General features: G+C 45.4%; 1 protein-coding gene across 2 annotated transcripts in view; it reads right to left on the reverse strand.

Annotated features, from left to right (window-relative positions):
* The window catches only part of COASY (Coenzyme A synthase), a 378,965-nt gene that overhangs the window by 343,535 nt on the left and 16,781 nt on the right, over positions 1-18,649 (reverse strand). The window contains exon 1 of one of the 2 annotated variants that reach the window (XM_069634431.1): positions 4,183-4,220. The exons of the other annotated variant lie outside the window; for it this stretch is intronic. Coding sequence (XP_069490532.1) covers positions 4,183-4,216 — 34 coding nt within the window. The 5' untranslated portion in view covers positions 4,217-4,220. Of the gene's footprint in view, positions 1-4,182; positions 4,221-18,649 lie in introns of those variants that run through there. 2 annotated transcript variants of the gene reach the window in all.

Below are 18,649 nucleotides of genomic sequence, written 5' to 3' on the forward strand. Positions count from 1 at the left end.
AAGGAAAGCCCGAGTAACAGCCATAATACTTACTGGCTTTTCTTCCACATTTCGGGTCGGCGCCGCCCCGTTGGCAGGTACCGTACCCCGGCCCCTATGGGGAAAGGACAAGAGACATTTCTGGGGAATGATAAGAACATTTAGAGGGATCGCCCTCATCACTACTCACCTCGGCAGTTTAACCCCTCGACGCATCGCCTTCATTCTGCACCTGAAATAAAGGACAGATCACAGGTTAGAAAGACAACATAAAGGGGGCCTCACTTGAACTTTGAACTTTCATACTTACGGCGCATCGCTCAGGAAAGTCAAGTGGATTTTGCCAGCGCCAATCTGAAAACCAGTGAAGTAACTGGACGAACACGCGCCCCTGCACCAGAAGCAGGATGGAGAGTTCATCCTTCCAAACCATAAGAAGGATATTCCTACGGGCCAGGAAAGCATTATTTGGAGGTCCTGTCCAATCGGTGTTCCGGGTCCTGCGCATCACGCTAGAAGAGGCCACAGCAATCCAGACTAGACCAGCGCCCCCGTGGGAACCAGGTGAGCGTTTCAGTAGGTTCTTCAGGTAAGCCCACTTTTAGGATATCTATTGAGTAAGAACAATGTAAGTGTACAACACTCCAACCTGGTAACAGTCCCAACGGCCACTGGAGGAACACCTGGGGTAGGGACATTGCACATAGACCCACATGACATCGCCCACTATGACAATACACACAGGCATCCACGGGAAAAGCCAGATACCCCACAAGTTTTGTTTTTTGTGTAGGCATGGGACAGGCATTAGCCAGGCACTACCATAATAGTACTTACTACATGGACATAGGATGGCAACAACTGAAAAATTGTGCGATATCCTTCATATGATGTCAGTGCCTGGCAAAATGCTACACAATATCAGTATGCAAGCCAAAATGGTTGGCTTTGCCAGGGTTTGTTTTTAACAGGACTTCAGTGCAAGGAATAGATCCAAGGCCACACATACTGTTTATGAAGCTGAAGCTACACTTCATGTAAACATTTTTATTACACCAAGACCTTGGTACAGCTGCAAATCAGCCATAAACTCTCAGAAGACTGGCTTATACAGCACAATACTTGATTTTCACAGCATGAAAGAGCTACCTGTAAGATTCCTGCAGGGTGCCCCGGTCTAAAAGGATGATTTTAGCAACCATCCTGGGGTCATCAGATGATCATCGAACTACACTAGAAGTCATTCCCACATCATCAGACGTCATCACGCTGTTAAAGTCATCAGCAAATATCTCAGAATGGTGGGTGATGATTTCAGGAGGAGCTTAGGATGACTTAATGAATATGCTAACATCATCCCTATTTTAGAAAACTCTTTGTGTCTGATGCTTTTAGGACGACTTGCTGATCACTTCAAGAGATTGCATGATTTGGGATGACCTGCTGCTGATTATTTCAAGAGCATTGCCATGAAACATGCTTGTTCTTGATGATTTGGGGATGACTTACTGATTACTTCAGAATATCATAGTTTGTAGGATGATATGCGGACCAATACAGATTGTCATTCCGCTTTTGCTTAGTTGTACTTATGCTGAATAACCCCCCCAACCCACACACACACTGTGGCAAGAGTAAAGCTTGAGGCTATGTTGGGCCAAAGTGGAAGTCCGAGGCATAAACATAGCATGAAACCCCCTGGGTGAGAATCCTTTGCCATCCCAGTCAAAAGCAGGAACCCAGCACCCTCACAATCAATACATTTCCATGCTGACTTGTTAGGTGAGAATTGGTGTAGCCCCACTGTGTGAGACTACACAACACTTATCTGCTTGGTATTAGGTAACCCACCTTTTGGTATAGGTCTCTACTACACAAGTTGGTGGTGTGCCTGAGCAGCCAGGCCTATCGCAAGAGGGGTAAATGTGAGCTGTACAAATGAAATACGTAAATAAAAGTAGCCAAGTAACACTTACACTCAAGGTTTCAGTTATAAATAGTTACTTAACATACACTTTTAAATAAGCGTTCTTTAGAAAGGCAATTCATGTAACAATGTAAACAAATGTGGGCTCCTGTCAGATGATGAGTTGAAATATCTTCAACCAAAACACCCAAGGATGCCCACCATTTATTTTCTTCCAAAGATACATAAAGAATTGCACATCATACCAGAGGGTCGTCCCATCCTGAATGGAATTGGATGGACAACAGAACCACTGAACCAATACATCAACAATGTATTGGCACCTGAAGTACCCAAGATACGAACATTTCTACGTGACATGCACACCCTTCTAGTCCTACAAGACATCGTGTGGAACAATGAATACTTCTTGGTGGCAGTGGACGTAAAAGCCCTGTACACGTCCATAGATCACAGACTTGCTCTCAAAGCCATTGACTTCTCTTTTTCTAAAGCCTCAGCATAATTTTTTTCTCACTTGGAACTCAAAGAACTTTTGGAATTTTCGCTAACCAATATCATCTTTCTATTCGACCAACAATATTACAGGCAAACCAAAGGCATAGCCATGGGGGCCACGTACGACCCATCCATGACCAACCTGTTCATGCATCACTATGAACAAGCACATGCCTTTGCCAATGAGGATTTTAACAGACTGGTCCATACCTGGATGTGCTACATAGATGACATCCTGATGATCTGGTGCGGAACTACAGAAGAAATAGATTCCTTTAAATAATATCTGAATGACAACAATTTTGGCATTGAACTAACAGGAACCTCAAGTGGTACAACCATTGACTTCCTAGATATTACCATCATGCCAGTATGATCAGTAGTAATGACATCAACCTACAGAAAACCCACGGATGTAAACTCAGTATTAAATGCATCAAGTTGTCACAAAAAATCAGTAATCAACAATCTTCTCAAAGGAGAATTCCTACGAGCAAAGAGGAATTGCAGCTCGGTGCCTGCATATGGAGAAGAATGCACAGTACTTACCATACGCTTCACTGATAGGGGTGTGACGTTCTGATGTAAGTTTGTCAAAGTAATGACATTCTGATAAGTTTGTCAAAGTAAATCATAACGAATAATGAAGTAGCGAAGACCAGGAAGTACCCACTGTATGGCCTTTCCTCTAATGCATGCCAATCTGTTTTTGGTCGCCTAGGAGACGAGGGAGCGTGAGGACGAAAACGAAAAGGACGGTTTATCCTGGGCGTACTGAAGAGCGGAGCGAAGAGACCAGGGGAGGAGAGTTGGAAGCAGGCCTGTGGGGCGCGTATGAGAAAAATCCCAGAGAGTGAAGCTGCTCGTAGCATGTTATCATCATTTGGTTCGGAAACACTGTCACCCGACAACCAAAGCCGTATGTAAACGAGAAAAGGGAAAGTGACAAGGAAAACAGTCAGCCGAAGCTGATGCGACGTCAGTTACAGCCGTCAGCTGTGTAACCGAGTCTGACGGAACCTACGCCGTCGGAGGTGAGTGAAAGAAAGAGAGAGAGAGAGAGAGGAGAACTATACCGTTTTAATCAGATACCGATTGAGTACAGAAAAGGCGAACGTTGTCGATCGACAGCACATAAGGAAGTTAGCGCCGAACGAAAGAGAGAGAGAGGAAAAGGAGAACTCTACCGTTTTAATCAGATGCAAATTGAGTACAGAAAAGGCGAACGTTGTCGCTCGATAATACATAAGGAAGTTAGCGCCGTTGCGCTTTTGCTTAAGACATTAGTATGAGCAACCAAGTTGAAAGGAGTGTATAATTTTAAGTACGCGCCGTTGCGCAATCAACGTTTAGGAACTGTTAAGAAAAGAAAAGGTTTATGTCTATACCAGTTTGGGAAACATTAGCATCAAGGCACTACCAGGTTTACTAGAAGAGCATACATTTAAAATATAACATGATTCGTTATGAAAGCGAGAAAGAACATTCCCATTTGAGGAACGCTGTGTAACAGAAGGAAGCTGAATCATATTACAGTCAAAGGCAACATCAGAGTTCACGAACAAGAAGGGAAGTATACAAATAAAAGAGTGTGAAGTTGAGGAAGAAAGAAAAAGAAAGATAAATAGTTAGAAACCAAGAAAGAGAAAGGAGAGAAGAATGATTCAATAGTAGAGATCATAAAGAGAAAGAAGACAGGAGGAACCTTGAGAAGGAGAATTATCTGTTTATGACTGAAGTTTTAAAACTTTATAAGGAAGAAAACTATAATCTCTTACCTGACCTGCTGACAAAGAAACCATCCCTATACATGAAGCTGGAAGACATCAAAAGAAGTTGTATCCTTTTCAGTATTTAAAAGAAAAAAGTAAATATTACATTAATAAAAGAATTGGATTCTCGTTGTAATCCAAACAACCTACGTATTGGCTCTGAGTATTATTCATCTCTTAAAGGTCATTCCTCACATAGGGGTTACCCTGAACAAGCCATAATAGCAGCAAAAACAATGGCCAACAGAAGAGAACATACAACCTTACTAACTCCAAAGGAACACACGCAGGAACTTGCAGGAAATGAAAACAAAATAAGATACATCACTCAGTACTGTAATGACAGCCAGAAAATACAAAGGATCTTGAAGAGACACTGGCATATCTTATCTATTGATGAAGATATCAGGACATGGATACCAGACAAACCCACTATGACATACACCAAGGCCAGGACACTCAAAACCATCCTAAACCCATCCTTTATGGGACCAATCCCTAAAACAAATGACAACTGGTTCACGAGCAACAAACCGGTGGGCTTCTATAAATGTGGAAGTTCCATGTGTAATTTGCTACAACAACTAAGACTTTGAAATTCAACAACATTGACACACATGAAATCAAACAGTATATTAATTGCAAATCCAAATATGTAATTTATGCGATTATCTGTATATGTAATCGAAAGTACCAAGAGAGAAATAAGAACAAGCATAAGGGAACATCTCAGCTCCCTTCACTCACAAGATGCCAAATACCCACTGGCTCTCCACTGGCAGGAACAACACCAGCTGGACAGCAAAGAGGATATCACCTTCGTGGGAATGGAATCAATACCATCAGATGTAAGAGGAGGTGACAGAGAACTTCACCTCCGTCAGAGAGAAGCACATCTGATATGCAAATACCGTGGTGTCACCACTGGACTAAACAGTGACCATGATTTTCATGGATTTTTGTGAGGAAATGGTTAATCATGCACCAATCCAACTATGACCCTCGTCAATTCATTAGCCTAATTCTTCTACCTCTGTGCCACCAACCCCTTCTTTCTTGCCTACCACCTGCAGGGGGCGCACACACCCCTTGTCTTAACCTTGGTACTCTCCCAGGCCCGTCAGGCTCGTCACACACCCTGACACCACCCATCGGGCAACCTCTCCCCTTTGGACTTCATCATCATGTCCACTCAAATCCACCCATCCATCCATCCATCTGACCAACCCCGGCTCACGTTCACCATACACCATACCTTGCTATTGCCCCTACAGGGGCCCCTGGGCACTGGCACAGATATGAACATCCTCCCAATTCTCCTGGAAGGACCACAAACTCCCCCCATTTTTCCATAATCCAGTCTGCTCCCACTTAAGCCACTTATTCCTTCCAATTGCAATCCGGGCTATTCTCCCCCATCAACCCATCCTGACTGCATTCCATTCAGTTCGCGTCATCACACACCTCAGCCACTGCACCGCCTGGCTTGCCAATCAGAGCAGCACTTCCAATAGCGAATCAGGGCCACTCCCTCTCGACCAATCACATCACGGAATACATGCAATCAGGAAGTATATTGAGAAGCTACAGTCGTCTCACAAGCTGACTGACACCGACCGGCAATCTCCGCCGAACACAGCCACAGGTAAGAACTAATCAATTCCCTCCATGCGCCCTGGGCACTCCTCACAAGCCCGACCACTCATCCGACCGAAGCCCATGCGCCCGTGTTATTCTTCACCCTCTCATGGCCAACATGAACCACACGGCCCGAACCTTCGCAATCTCACGCACTGTAACGCTCACCTGGTTCCCACGGGGCCGCTGGTCTAGTCTGGATTGCTGTGGCCTCTTCTAGCGTGATGCGCAGGACCCGGAACACCGATTGGACAGGACCTCCAAATCGTGCTTGCCTGGCCCGTAGGAATATCCTTCTGCAGATGAGAAAGGGGATTAACAGTCTGCAGAATAGTGTGCTAGCTCCCCCCTCTCCCCCTTCGTTCCTCTCTAACTTCCTACAAACCCCGGTTTAAGCTCACCTTATGGTTTGGAAGGATGAACTCTCCATCCTGCTTCTGGTGCAGGGGCGCGCGTTCGTCCAGTTACTTCACTGGTTTTCAGAATGGCGCTGGCAAAATCCACTTGACTTTCCTGAGCGATGCGCCATAAGTATGAAAGTTCAAAGTTCAAGTGAGGCCCCCTTTATGTTGTCTTTCTAACCTGTGATCTGTCCTTTATTTCAGGTGCAGAATGAAGGCACTGTCATGATCTCTGCTTCCAAAAGGCCAGGACTTACCCAACTCCCTTGGAAGCAGACCCATAACCCAGGTTCCGAGTGCCAGCCAGTCCCAATTGGGACCTTTTGGACCCTGTCCTGGCGCCAGTGGCGCCAGGCTCATAAATATGCCCAGTCCCAGCGCTGCAAGTGCCGGGCTCATAATGCTTGGGTGGACTTACCTGCAGCAGACCATGCTGCTTACTTACCTGCCAGTTGAACCCCTGATCCTCTTCTGTTTGGGACTACTTTTCCTGTTGGGTGAGGCAGGAGCCACTCCCTAGGTTCAGAACACTGGAACTCTTCTGGAAAGCAGGAACTCTTTTCTTACCTAGGCGTGGCTGTGGCAGGAGACATCTAAGTACTACAGGAGGCTATTTAAACCACACCCGATGGATGAATCTTGCTTTGCGTTATTCTGCATCCTCTGCAGCAGAACGCTCATCGTGTCTTCTGCATCTGATCCTGGGCCTAAAGGAAAGAGGCTTACCATCCTGAATCCAGTCTTCAGCAACATCTATAAAGACAAGAAAGAACAGGTTAGCACTACGGTCTTCAGTGACAGCGCATCTCTTACCTGGTCCATCGGCTGTCATCAACGCCTCGCGCAGCATTCCTGCATCTGAAAGACAAAGGCTTACCTACTCTTCACGCGCTCCGGAGGTCATCGCACTGCATTCCGGCATCTGAAAGACAAAAGCTTACCAACTCTTCGCACGCTCCGGAGGCCTTCGGCGCTGCATCCCGCATCTGTAAGACAAAAGAAGGTGCGTTTAAAGACATTGGGTAACGTTAAATACTCACGTGCCATTACTCCATCCACGCCGAACTCAGTGGGCATTCCGGCATCCTTCAGCAGCTCCGAACTGGTACCTGCAAAATAAAAGGACAGTTAGTGCGCATCGTGAAGCAAGCAACAAGCGCTTACTTACGCGCTTCCAGGCGCTTCTATTCCGCATACCGGTCCATCCTCAACTCACTTCAGCCAGTCAACCGCCATCGCCGGAACCCTGCAAAATACGAGACAGCATTACAAAAGACTTTTAAAGACATTTGAAATATTCGGAACTCACCGTTCGTGAAGTAAACGACGGACAGCAGTCCTCTGAAGTCAAGAGGCCTGCGCTACCTATCCAGTGAAGAAACTGGTTACAGCACCCTGCCCCGAGGCAGATGGAGAGCTCGGCGTTCATTTACCTAAGACATCTTACTCTTCGAGTCAGGCATACAGTGCACAGAGGTCCAGCCCAAAGAGCCAACCGGGTGCTACACATCACTTTTGAAGATACGGTAGTCGCCCAGTCAAGACCGGTGCCTCTGCGAGAATCAGGTGAGCGTTACAGGCGATGCGTCGAGGGGTTAAACTGCCGAGGTGAGTAGTGATGAGGGCGATCCCTCTAAATGTCCTTATCATTCCCCAGAAATGTCTCTTGTCCTTTCCCCATAGGGGCCGGGGTACGGTACCTGCCAACGGGGCGGCGCCAACCCGAAATGTGGAAGAAAAGCCGGTAAGTATTATGGTTGTTAATCAGGCTTTCCTTCTGTGTTCCTTCTGCTCACCTTTTGTTTCTTCCTCTCTCCCCTAGGTGCAGAGATGTGGCGTCCGATGCTGACAGCCGCGATGGAGTCGGGAGATGTCTCGAGGACAGGTGAGTGAAGGTGGCGCTGCAGCGAGCAACGCAATGCTTTTAAATGGAAGTCTTTCTTCAGGGATGCTGGCGAGAAGATTCCGGATGCAGGTAAGAAGTTTGAAATAGTCCTCGGTTTTCACCTTTCTCTTCTCTTCCTTCCTTGCAGGTCTTCCAGGTTCGAGGCGGGCGTGGCTGGAGTCCAGGAGCAGGAGCAGACACGGTGAGCGTTAAGCTGCAGGAAGCAGAACAAAGCGAAGCATGAGCTGCTGTCTGGGTGTGGCTTAAATAGCCTCCAAAGAAGTCCCAGGTATATATCCTTCCCCAACTAGGTATGTATCCTTCCCTTGCCACGCCCGAGTGAAAAAATAGTCCCTATGAAAAAATAGTCCCTTTCAGGTCTCAGGGAGGCCTGAAGCATGCAGCATGGTCTGCATCAGGTAAGTGCACAAAACACCTCCCTTTATGAGCCTGGCGCCTATAGCGCAGGACTGATGTCCAACATGAGCCTGGCGCCAAAGGCGCCAGGACTGAGTCCAAAGAGCCCCTATAAGGGGCCGCTGGGCTTTTACCCGAGGGCATGATGCCTGCTTCCGGGGGTGCTGGGCCTGGCCTGGTGCTCCGGGGGTAGGCATCATGACACGCACGTACACCTGCGCAATCTTCCGCATGTACAATCTCGCAACCCGGACAGCTCTACACGGCTGTTGCCACCTCTACCCAGTGCCCTTATTAACATGCACGATCGGGCCCCTGGACCTCTTGCCCACCATCCAGGCTTGGCTACTCCCCCATGCCTCTCCTCCGCCACGTAGCAATTTGGCCATATACCGAGAAATTCGGCCATGTACCGGCCGTATGAGATGTCTCCTGGCGCCGGGCCACCGACCAGTGTCCACATTTAACCCCTATTTTTCGGGCTTTCGCATCCATTAGGACCGTACAGCCCTCTCAACACCAACTTGGCACCCGGACTTGGGTGGACCAGCAACTAACTCTATCTAGATTCCACTACTTCATTCACATCTGGTAAGCTTTACTATCCCAGCACATGCATCACTGTGACTACTAACCATACTTGGCCCCTGCCTAACCACATTTTCCTTTCTCCCCTTCTCCCTCATCCTTGGTACTCTGTCTCCTCATTCATACTAATGTAGAACTCTGTATATTATGTCACAATTAATCAATCCAAAAGTGAATATCTTGCTGTAATTATCTTAAACCAACACCACCACTCACTGTCACCAACTGCAATTACAACCTATGCATTACTGGTCGTCATCATGACAATGATTATATGATATTGATAAAAAAAAACCTCTCAAACAATATGTCACTGTGACTATCAAACCACTACTCATGATGGATTATGTCGCTCGAAATGTGTCTGAATCAATGTCACTGCATCTTGCACTTTATTTACCCACTCCATCACCTCACTAATCAGAGCCTTGAAAAAGACTCAGGTCGAAACGCGCGTCGGCTGTTTGCACTCACCGATGTTTAACAGCTGGCAGTAATTGCCACACTGATGATTTTTGGTTTTGGTATACCAATATGAATAATAAAAAACCACATGCACCAACAAATCTAAGACTGGACTTTGACTAAATTAAGAAACAGGTTTAACTGCCAGAACCTTGGACAAACTAATCCAACCAGCGCCAATACACAATCAAAGGTTTGTCACCCCAACAGCATACTTTTAAATTACTTTTCAGAATTAGAGCAAGTTAGTGGATAATCTTTGGATATGCTTCTTACACAATTCCTGCACCCTGGGTTGACTTCAATCACAAGAACAGTAATGGCATTTATATATCACACTAGTTATACTTTGCAGATTGAGGTTGCAGAAAGGAAAGGTTTAAAGGAAGGAAAAAGGTTAGACAGGTTCTCTGTATATGTGAAGACAACTAAAACTTCCAATGAAATCTAGACAAGCCTTTCCCAGCAGTAACAGTCTAAAACAAGTTACCACCTATGAGGGACAAACAATATCAATGCAATGGACTAGAAGAGTCTGCAAGGAGCCAGGACAGCCAAAGTCAATTTGAAACAGTCTATGGAGCTGATGCACTTCTTAGAATCAAACGTCTTGCACAAAGTTAGAGAACTTGTTAGAAAATCACGTGTAGGGTCACAAGCTGTTAAGCCTGTGAAAACAGAGTTGGAATTAACTCAAAAAGTAAGCCACTGCAATTCCCAACTGATAAAAGCACGGCTACAAGACAGTTAGGTAAGTACCCCAAGTCTAAACAGAATCTCTGGTTTGAAGAAGATTGGTCCAGCTGACTTCTGTCCTATTATGCGATGCAGACCTTGTGTTCCCGAGCCTCGGTCGTAGGGACAAGAGGGAGAACATCTGTAGGGCTCCTGCAGCAGGACTGGGAGGTCGTCGGCAACTACGGGCTCTTTTCGGTTTAACAGCACTTTGCGGTTTCAGCACTTAGTAAACAATACCGTTGCAGATCTCGGATACCAGGATACCAGTTGGGCTTCCTGCACTCCGTGAGTCCTGCACTCTGGTGAAGGGGCTCGAGCTCTGGTCGTCCTGCTTCTGGAGGGTCCTTCGGAGACTCCTGGAGCTTCTAGACGGATTTCAGATGTTTCACTCGACTACAGATTAATCAACCCCTGGCACTCGGTTCTTGCAGCAATGAAGAAGTACAGCCAGTCAAAGAGGGTCCAGTGGAGCTCGTCTCAGGGTTAGTTGGTCCCACTAACACAAGGGGAGATGTCCTTTCCAGAGCTTCTCTGTTGAATTGAAAAAGGAATTTCAGCACAGCAGCAGGGCTTCACCGGGCAATTCAAAGGTCCAGGAGGATGCAGCAAGCTTTGTTCACGGTTTCTTCGTTGGGTGTTTCTCCCAGTGGTCGACTCTGCCTCTAGTCCCAAAACCCTTGACTTTTAAGCAGATTTCTCCCATTCATGCACAGCCTAGGCTGTCAATCACACAGCAGGGTGGCTGTCCTGAAACAACAGCCAGCCAGCCATTCAGGACTGGTTGCATTCAGGCACTCCTAGAGACAAAGGACAGGGGAGTTTCGGGACCCTCCCTCACAAACTGTCCTTCCAGACACAGTGGAGCCAGAGGCGGGCTTCAGGGCTGAAGCCTGCCAAAAGGCAAGACAAACAAAGGGCTCAAATCTGTTTCGAAACGCCAAGCCATAAAATAAGCGATATTGCAACGCTATTAGCGAGGTAATACACTTGAATTGCTTGTCATATTGTTAAGTTTGTCGCAGCAACTGCAACATGATTTTAAGGCATTAAGCTGGGCTGAATTAACGGGAGCTGCTTGGAAGTGAAGACGAGACTGAAACTGTGTGCAAGCGAGGTGGCACTACGGAGGCTGGGTCGCTACAACAATTAAGTGTGGGGCCTTTACACACATGCGCTTTGTCCTCTAGCTTTTTGGCAGAGAGAGGAAGCATAGGGCACTAGCTCAGTGTTTTGCCGCATTTTCATAATTTTCCACTCATGCAGCTGCACAGTGTGAGTAAAAGGTGCTGGGGAGTTGCTGAAGGTGGTTGAAATGCTTGCTCTGTTAGGCCCCCCTCCCCACACGCTCCCTACGTGTCAGATTGAATGCTTGTTTTGTTGGTTAAGGCCCATTTGTTTGATGTGGGGAATGCAATGCATTCTATTAATTCCATGGAAAGGCTGGATGACGATTACATTCTGGCTTTGCTGTGGATGGCACTTTGGCTTAGCTATGGGTCCCACTTTGATTTGGTTGGGCATGTTTCGGAACCATATGGGAAGACCAGGTGTGGAAGGGGTGTATTACGTCCTAGCCGTGCCTACGATGGCCTTCATGTGCGAGGGGGCCTGCTTTGTTTATTTTAGGGTAAGTGTTTCATTCATATGGGCACGCGAGTTCAGGGTCAGCTGCGCTAAACACCTCCTGGCCTTGTCGTCGTCCACAGCCCCCATGCTAGGGAGGAGGTCTGTTTTTTTATTGCTGCACTACGCGTTGTCCTAGGAATTTGCACTCATCCGAGTGTAGACAGCCTTGTTCGCATTCATGAAACGCTGGTTAAAAAAACATTGTCACATGAAATAAAGTTACACCCTTTTAAATCTCACCATTTACTAACTGTGCTTGAATGTGGCCATGCACACATAATTCCATCTGAGTGACACTAACCCAGTCATGGTTTTCAGTTTCTATTGTGGGACTTGTAGTCCTAGATCTCTCCATTATAAACAAACACAGGACTACAAGTCACAGAACGTGTTTACAATCCTAGCCGAGCAGCTCTTTTGTCGCTCTTTTGTCTCTCTCTCTCTCTCTCTCTCTCTCTCACTCACAAGGAGATATTAAAGGCGGGATGTTTAAAATTTAGAGACAACGCAAACCACACCGATGCCTAAACGAGCTACCTTCACAGTTATATCTACCGCACAGGTATTTTTGGGGAGAGCTGCACATCAATCGCTTCCATCTAATAAAATGCAATTTTCGGCATTAGCTGATGTTTAAATACGTGTTTGCCCTGCTCCCCCTCCTCCCCCATGGTGAGAGTAGGAGCCCAATTCGTTTTTCTTGATATAAAGGTAAGTGCGTAAGAGGAAATCGAGGTCATGAGGGGGTGCCCGATTTCATGTGCGGACAGCCCCCATGCCTGCTCCCCTCCACTTTTTTTCTTGTTACTTGGCATAGTTCGCACTTGTTTTTCTGAAGGGCTATATGTGCCTGGCCCTTTAAGCCTTTCGGCCACCTTCATTAATTAGTAGCATCACAAAAACACAAGCATTCACTGACAATACCAATAAAGCAGATTGGGCAGTTAACACATTCATGAAATATTACTTAGTAATTACAATCATGCGCCTGTACCCAAGTACATCATACACAGGATAGTGTTTTCCTCGCTATCAAATGGCTGTCATTATGTTTTAATGAGGTATTTTTATGGAGTATAAACATCACTCCTTGTCCGAATGGAAGATGCTGTGTGTTGGAACTTCTGGTCCTACTCTTAGCAGTCCACATGCAGGGTGTGGGAGCAAGCACTCCTTTCCTGCATTGAACTCCTCAGCTTATGGAAAGGTTGGGTGGTTGTGGCTAAGTGGACTAATGCACCTACTATATGTTCTGTTACACTTTATGGCCATAAGTTGAAATCCGTCGAGTCCACTCTGCCCTTCGTCCTTCCTAGGGCGATCAAATAAGTACCATTGAATTGGCTAACAAACATCAAATTCTGCTCCAAGAGGTATCCCCGTCATGGTTAATCTGTACCTTTTACTTTGCTACCACCATAGAAATTAGGGGAATCATGACACAAGTGACTCTACTGCTGTTTAGTCTGATGTTCTCAGGGGCGGGATTGATAATGACTGACATGATGGTAGTGTGGCACATCATTGAGGAGATGAATGCTGCAGGGTACTGAAGGAGTACAATCTTCCCACATTTTTTACAACTTGATCATCTTGTGTGGTTTAGGCGCCTAGCACAGGTGGCTTCCTTTCATATCGAGGGACGAGTTCTCTGGTGGTGTGCGAGTTTGAGTGCAACAGCAGACCTGATGGGTACGCCAGAGTTGCAGACTTTATAGAAGCCAGTACTCCATCCTCCGTGTTTGTGGCAGGTATGGACTGCAGAGGCAACCTCGCATTTCTTTTCATTATGAGCCCAAATGTCTGCAACACCAACCAAAGCACCAAACATACACAAGAGGAAATGGATTTCACCACCGATTTATATTCTATTGGGAGAATTGATTGAACATCAGAGATAAAAATTAAAGGATGCTGGTTAACTTGACATCATAAGCTATCCGGGGTCTACTTTTGGGTGCCAATGCCAACTGGTGCCTAACATGATCACGTGTGACAATAATGGAATATGTTGGAGCATCACAGCAAATGGAAGACATTCAAAACATAAGGGTCATTTAAGGGACAAAACAGTTTGCTTCTGATTTGGAAGTTGGCACACTAGCACCACAATTAATGGTACCTCCCGCTACTTCTGCGTGATGCCACACAACTGAGTCTTTATTGATGTCGTGTTGCAATTAACTTTGCGCCCCATTGAAAACTGTTCTAAAAAAAATGCTAATCATTTAGGTTGGATTGCTAATCAAAAATCTTTTAATTAACAGTGTTGACTAATCAATTTTGCTAAACTAATTTATGCCTTGAAACACAGAGTAAAACCCAAGAAAGACCTCACAAACAGAACATGGCAAAAAAGGAGACAGGGGCCATTTAAAAAAAAAATGATCAGTCATGGGTTCTATACTGCAGCTGAGGGTGCAGCCTGCGGTAGAAAAGCAATTTAAAGTAGGAAGGGTAACATAAAAATGTAACATGAGAATGTAGGATAAGGGTAACCCCCCTCCACCACTCCACATAAAATGGTGTAAGCTGGACCCACAAAGAGAAAAGGTAAGTAAAGTCAATTTCACTTTACTATTCTTGGTAACAGTAATTCACACAAGAAAAGGTATTTTTAACCTTATGAGAAATCTAAAGGATTTCCCAGTGACACTGCACTGAAGGTGCTTTGTGTCACCATACAAAACGTAGATGCCTATGGAGTTTGTCAGACTCCCAAAACAGTGAGAACACAATCCAATTCAGGTAAAAAAACATGAGGGAGTGGGAAAAATTTCTCACTCACTCCAGGGTTAAGATTAAAAAGTCCTACAGTCCAGCAAAAGAGCAGGGGGCACAGAAATGAGAATTCTCCCTCATGACTGCACCAATATATGACAGTATGCACGTGTACTCCTTCACACAGTAGTCATGTTTGCTTTGCTCATAATCCAATAATCAACAACCATAAACAAAAGTACCTCCAGGATAAAAAATAAAAGAAAAACACATCAGATCCAAAAAAGAAAGAAGCAATAAACAACGGAACCACAAAGTCCCATCAACCGTGGTCTCAAGTAGCCCCAACCTACCAAATACAAGCAACAAAAAACTACAAACAGCAAAGACTAAACCCAAAAGACCAGGAAAATCACCAATCGAAAGACGACACCCACTAAGGAACACAACCCACACATCATGCCTCGCCACAAAAAGACAAAGAAGCCAGAAAAGACATCAGAAATAATAAGAAATCCCAAACCACTTGGGAAGGCACCCACCAGCATGATCCCACAACACCAAAAAACTTTACAAACATCTCAGATGACCCATGGAGACATACAAATAACAGATCAAAGACAAAACTACAATGCTTGCTACCGGTCCACATATGACAACGTGGTAAACAAAAACAGCACAGCAACAACGAACCGACAGCTAACAAGCGTCAAGAATACAGATCCAACCAGGACACCAAACAGAACACGACAACTTATAAACCATCCCAACCTGGTCTCCACCATGGACAATACCCCAACCAGAACAAGGAACCAATTGGAATCCATCACACTCTACACCCCCTATATCACCAAGACTGGAACAACAGAGGGGTAGCTACCCTATTTACCACCCGGAACGAACCAACCCTGCCATAAACCTTGTTGGTCGAACCACCCCACCCAAAAGACGCAACTGGGAAAACCCACCTGGAATGGAAACCCAACCAACAACACACCGGTCAGAACAAACAATACTAACAACAACATGAAAGGGAAATCAAGAAAACTACACTGCAGCCTCCTCAATGTTAGATCCATGGCAAAACACTCAACAGAAATCAATGACCTCCAAAGCGAAGGAGGCACACAGACATGCTCTTCCTTACAGAAACCTGGCTATCAGACAACTATAAAGCCATCGCGAATGAAGCAATACCCGATAATTATAAATGAATACACGCCAACAGAGAAAACCGAAGAGGAGGCAGAATCGCAATTATACACAAAAAACATGCCTCGGCATCTTGCATCATCACAACCAACGCAGAAGACAAGGAATCCCTCCTAATCAAGCTAGAACTCAACGACCAATCCAACATAATATTCCTCCAGATCTACAGTCTTACAACCCCAACTTTGCAACAAAACTAGCAGACAAGGCCACCATGCTATCGACCCACCACGACAGCCTTAGCGAAAGAGATCATGAAACAAACATAGATACAACAGAAGACACACTCAACAATTGGATCACCAAGGCCCTTGACCAATTAGCACCAGCTGAAACATTCAAAGCATCACCCAAAAAACTGGTTCAAAGAAGAACTGAAAAAAACACCAGAAAAACAACCGCAAAATGGAAACAAAATGGGAGAGAACAATACTCCAGACAAAACTAAATAAAATACCAAAGACAACTCAAACTGCACAGAGCAACAGTCATCAAAGCGAAAATAAAAACTCTACTACGCCACAAGAATAGAAATCGGCAAACAATTCACAGGAATAACTCCTCAAAAATCAGAGATTTCAAAAAAAAAATTCCATCAGCCCCACACAAACACTTTGGGACAAAATCACCAACCACCTGAGAGCAAAAATAACCTAGCCGGGGCAAAGACAACCACTGGACAACAGACTACAGACGAAACACAGATTACAGCAAAACTCATCTGCTGCTTAGAACCAATCACAGAGGAAGCTTTCGCCACATTGATGAAGGACACCAACCTTGCAGGATGTCCAAGGGACCCCTGCCCCCTGGATATCTCATAGAAATCCTCAACCACAGAACCCCAGCGATACGATTCCAGAACCTAATGAATCTATCATTCAAACGAGGAATAGTACTGTCCTCCTTCAAATCAGCATACATCAAACCACTGATAAAAAAAGGTCAGAAAGTGCAGAAGACCCAAGCAACTACAGACCAATAGCCAACCTGCCCTACCGAGCGAAAATCCTGGAGAATCAAGTCTACAAAATGAATCTTAAACACGTCGAAAGAAACAGAATATTCAACCAATCACAAGTTGGTTTCAGACCGATGAGAGGAAAGGAATCAGCACTTCTATCGATATGGGACGGCCTGAAAATAAACGCAGACAACACCCAATCGGCCCTCCTTCTATTGGACATTTCAGCGGCTTTTGACACAATCAGCCACGCAACACTAATAAAAAGATTGATGGAATGCGGCATGCAGGAATCCGCACTAAAGTGGATTACCTTATTGCTAACAAACCGTACCGAAAGAACCTACCTACCACCGCTCACCTCAAAACAGCAAAAATATATGCTGCAGAGTCCCACAGGGTTCCAGCCTCTCCCCTCCACTTTTCAACATCTACATGTGCCCACTGATGAAAATCATTCAATCCTATGAATTTACCACCCACAACTACACAGACGACACAACCGATTGCGAAACCAAACAGAACACAGGAATAAAATAACAAACCTCAACAACTGCCTCACAGACATATACAACTGGATGACAACGAACAACCTCAAACTGAACCCGGCAAAAACAGAAATAATGCTCTCACCAGCAGGGTTCGATTGAGGGAACCCACAATTGGACTAGCCAATCGGCATAGGAATGCAACCAGAGACTACCAATGCAGTAAACAACCTAGAATACTCATGGACAAAGGACTATCACAGGAACCGCAAGTCAACACACTCATCAAAAAATGCTTCTTCCTACTACAACTACTCACAGGATTACTCACTACCTCTCCTTCTCCCACAGAACCCTCACAATCATATCCCTGATACTCACTAGAATTACCTACGCAAATGGCCTCTACCTAGGAATGCCAGAAAGACTCACCAAGAAACCCCAAAGGGTGTAAAATACAGCAGGCAGGTTCCTACTAAGACTAAACAGAAGAGACCACATCACTCCAGCACTAAAACCTCTACGCTGGTTACCAATAAAAAAGTGCATCAAATTCAAAGCACTCTGCATCACCCACAATGCCTTGCACAGACAAGGAGTGGAATTCCTCCAAGACAAGATTAGCCGGTATCGCCCAGGAAGGGAACTAAGATCCAGCAGCGACCTACAAAGGAAGGCAAAACACCACGAAAAAAAGAAATTCGTCAGAACAGCGTTCTCACGTCTAATTGCTAACACCTGGAACAACATGCCCAAAGTAATTAGAACCACAAAAGACCACATCACCTTCAGGAAACTGCTCAAAGCCTGGCTATTCAGCAGACAATGACAACCTAGAAGGGGCAACAACAACACAGCAGACAAAAAATAGAGAGGAGACGAGAGGGGCCAAAGAACCGCAAACAGCCACACTCAAACATACAGAGAACCATTACTATGCCGACATCCAGATTGAACCACCCATATAGCCAAATACCATCTAAAATGCAACAGCACACCAAGATGCCGAACTACCTTACAGCTACGACCACCTGTAACTCTGAATCCCTTATGGACACTATCTAACCAGTGCACACGACCAACCAATCATAACCAAACACTAACACCAACACAAAACACTACCACACACCCTAGGCATGCAATCTTATCCATATGGTTACAATGCACAAGGCCGCTCACAAGTGACCACATGCAAAACACTCACAGATGCCAGTTCCTCCTGGTTCTGAACCTATCCTGTCACTTTTTTTACAGATCCACGTGAGTGCCTGGAGACTGTCCCTTGGTGGTAGCGGTGCAGTACAAATCAACTGAACATAACATAATTCCA

Source organism: Ambystoma mexicanum, chromosome 13, assembly GCF_040938575.1.
Source record: "Ambystoma mexicanum isolate Mex_15411 chromosome 13, UKY_AmexF1_1, whole genome shotgun sequence".
NCBI classification, from domain to species: Eukaryota; Metazoa; Chordata; class Amphibia; order Caudata; family Ambystomatidae; genus Ambystoma; species Ambystoma mexicanum.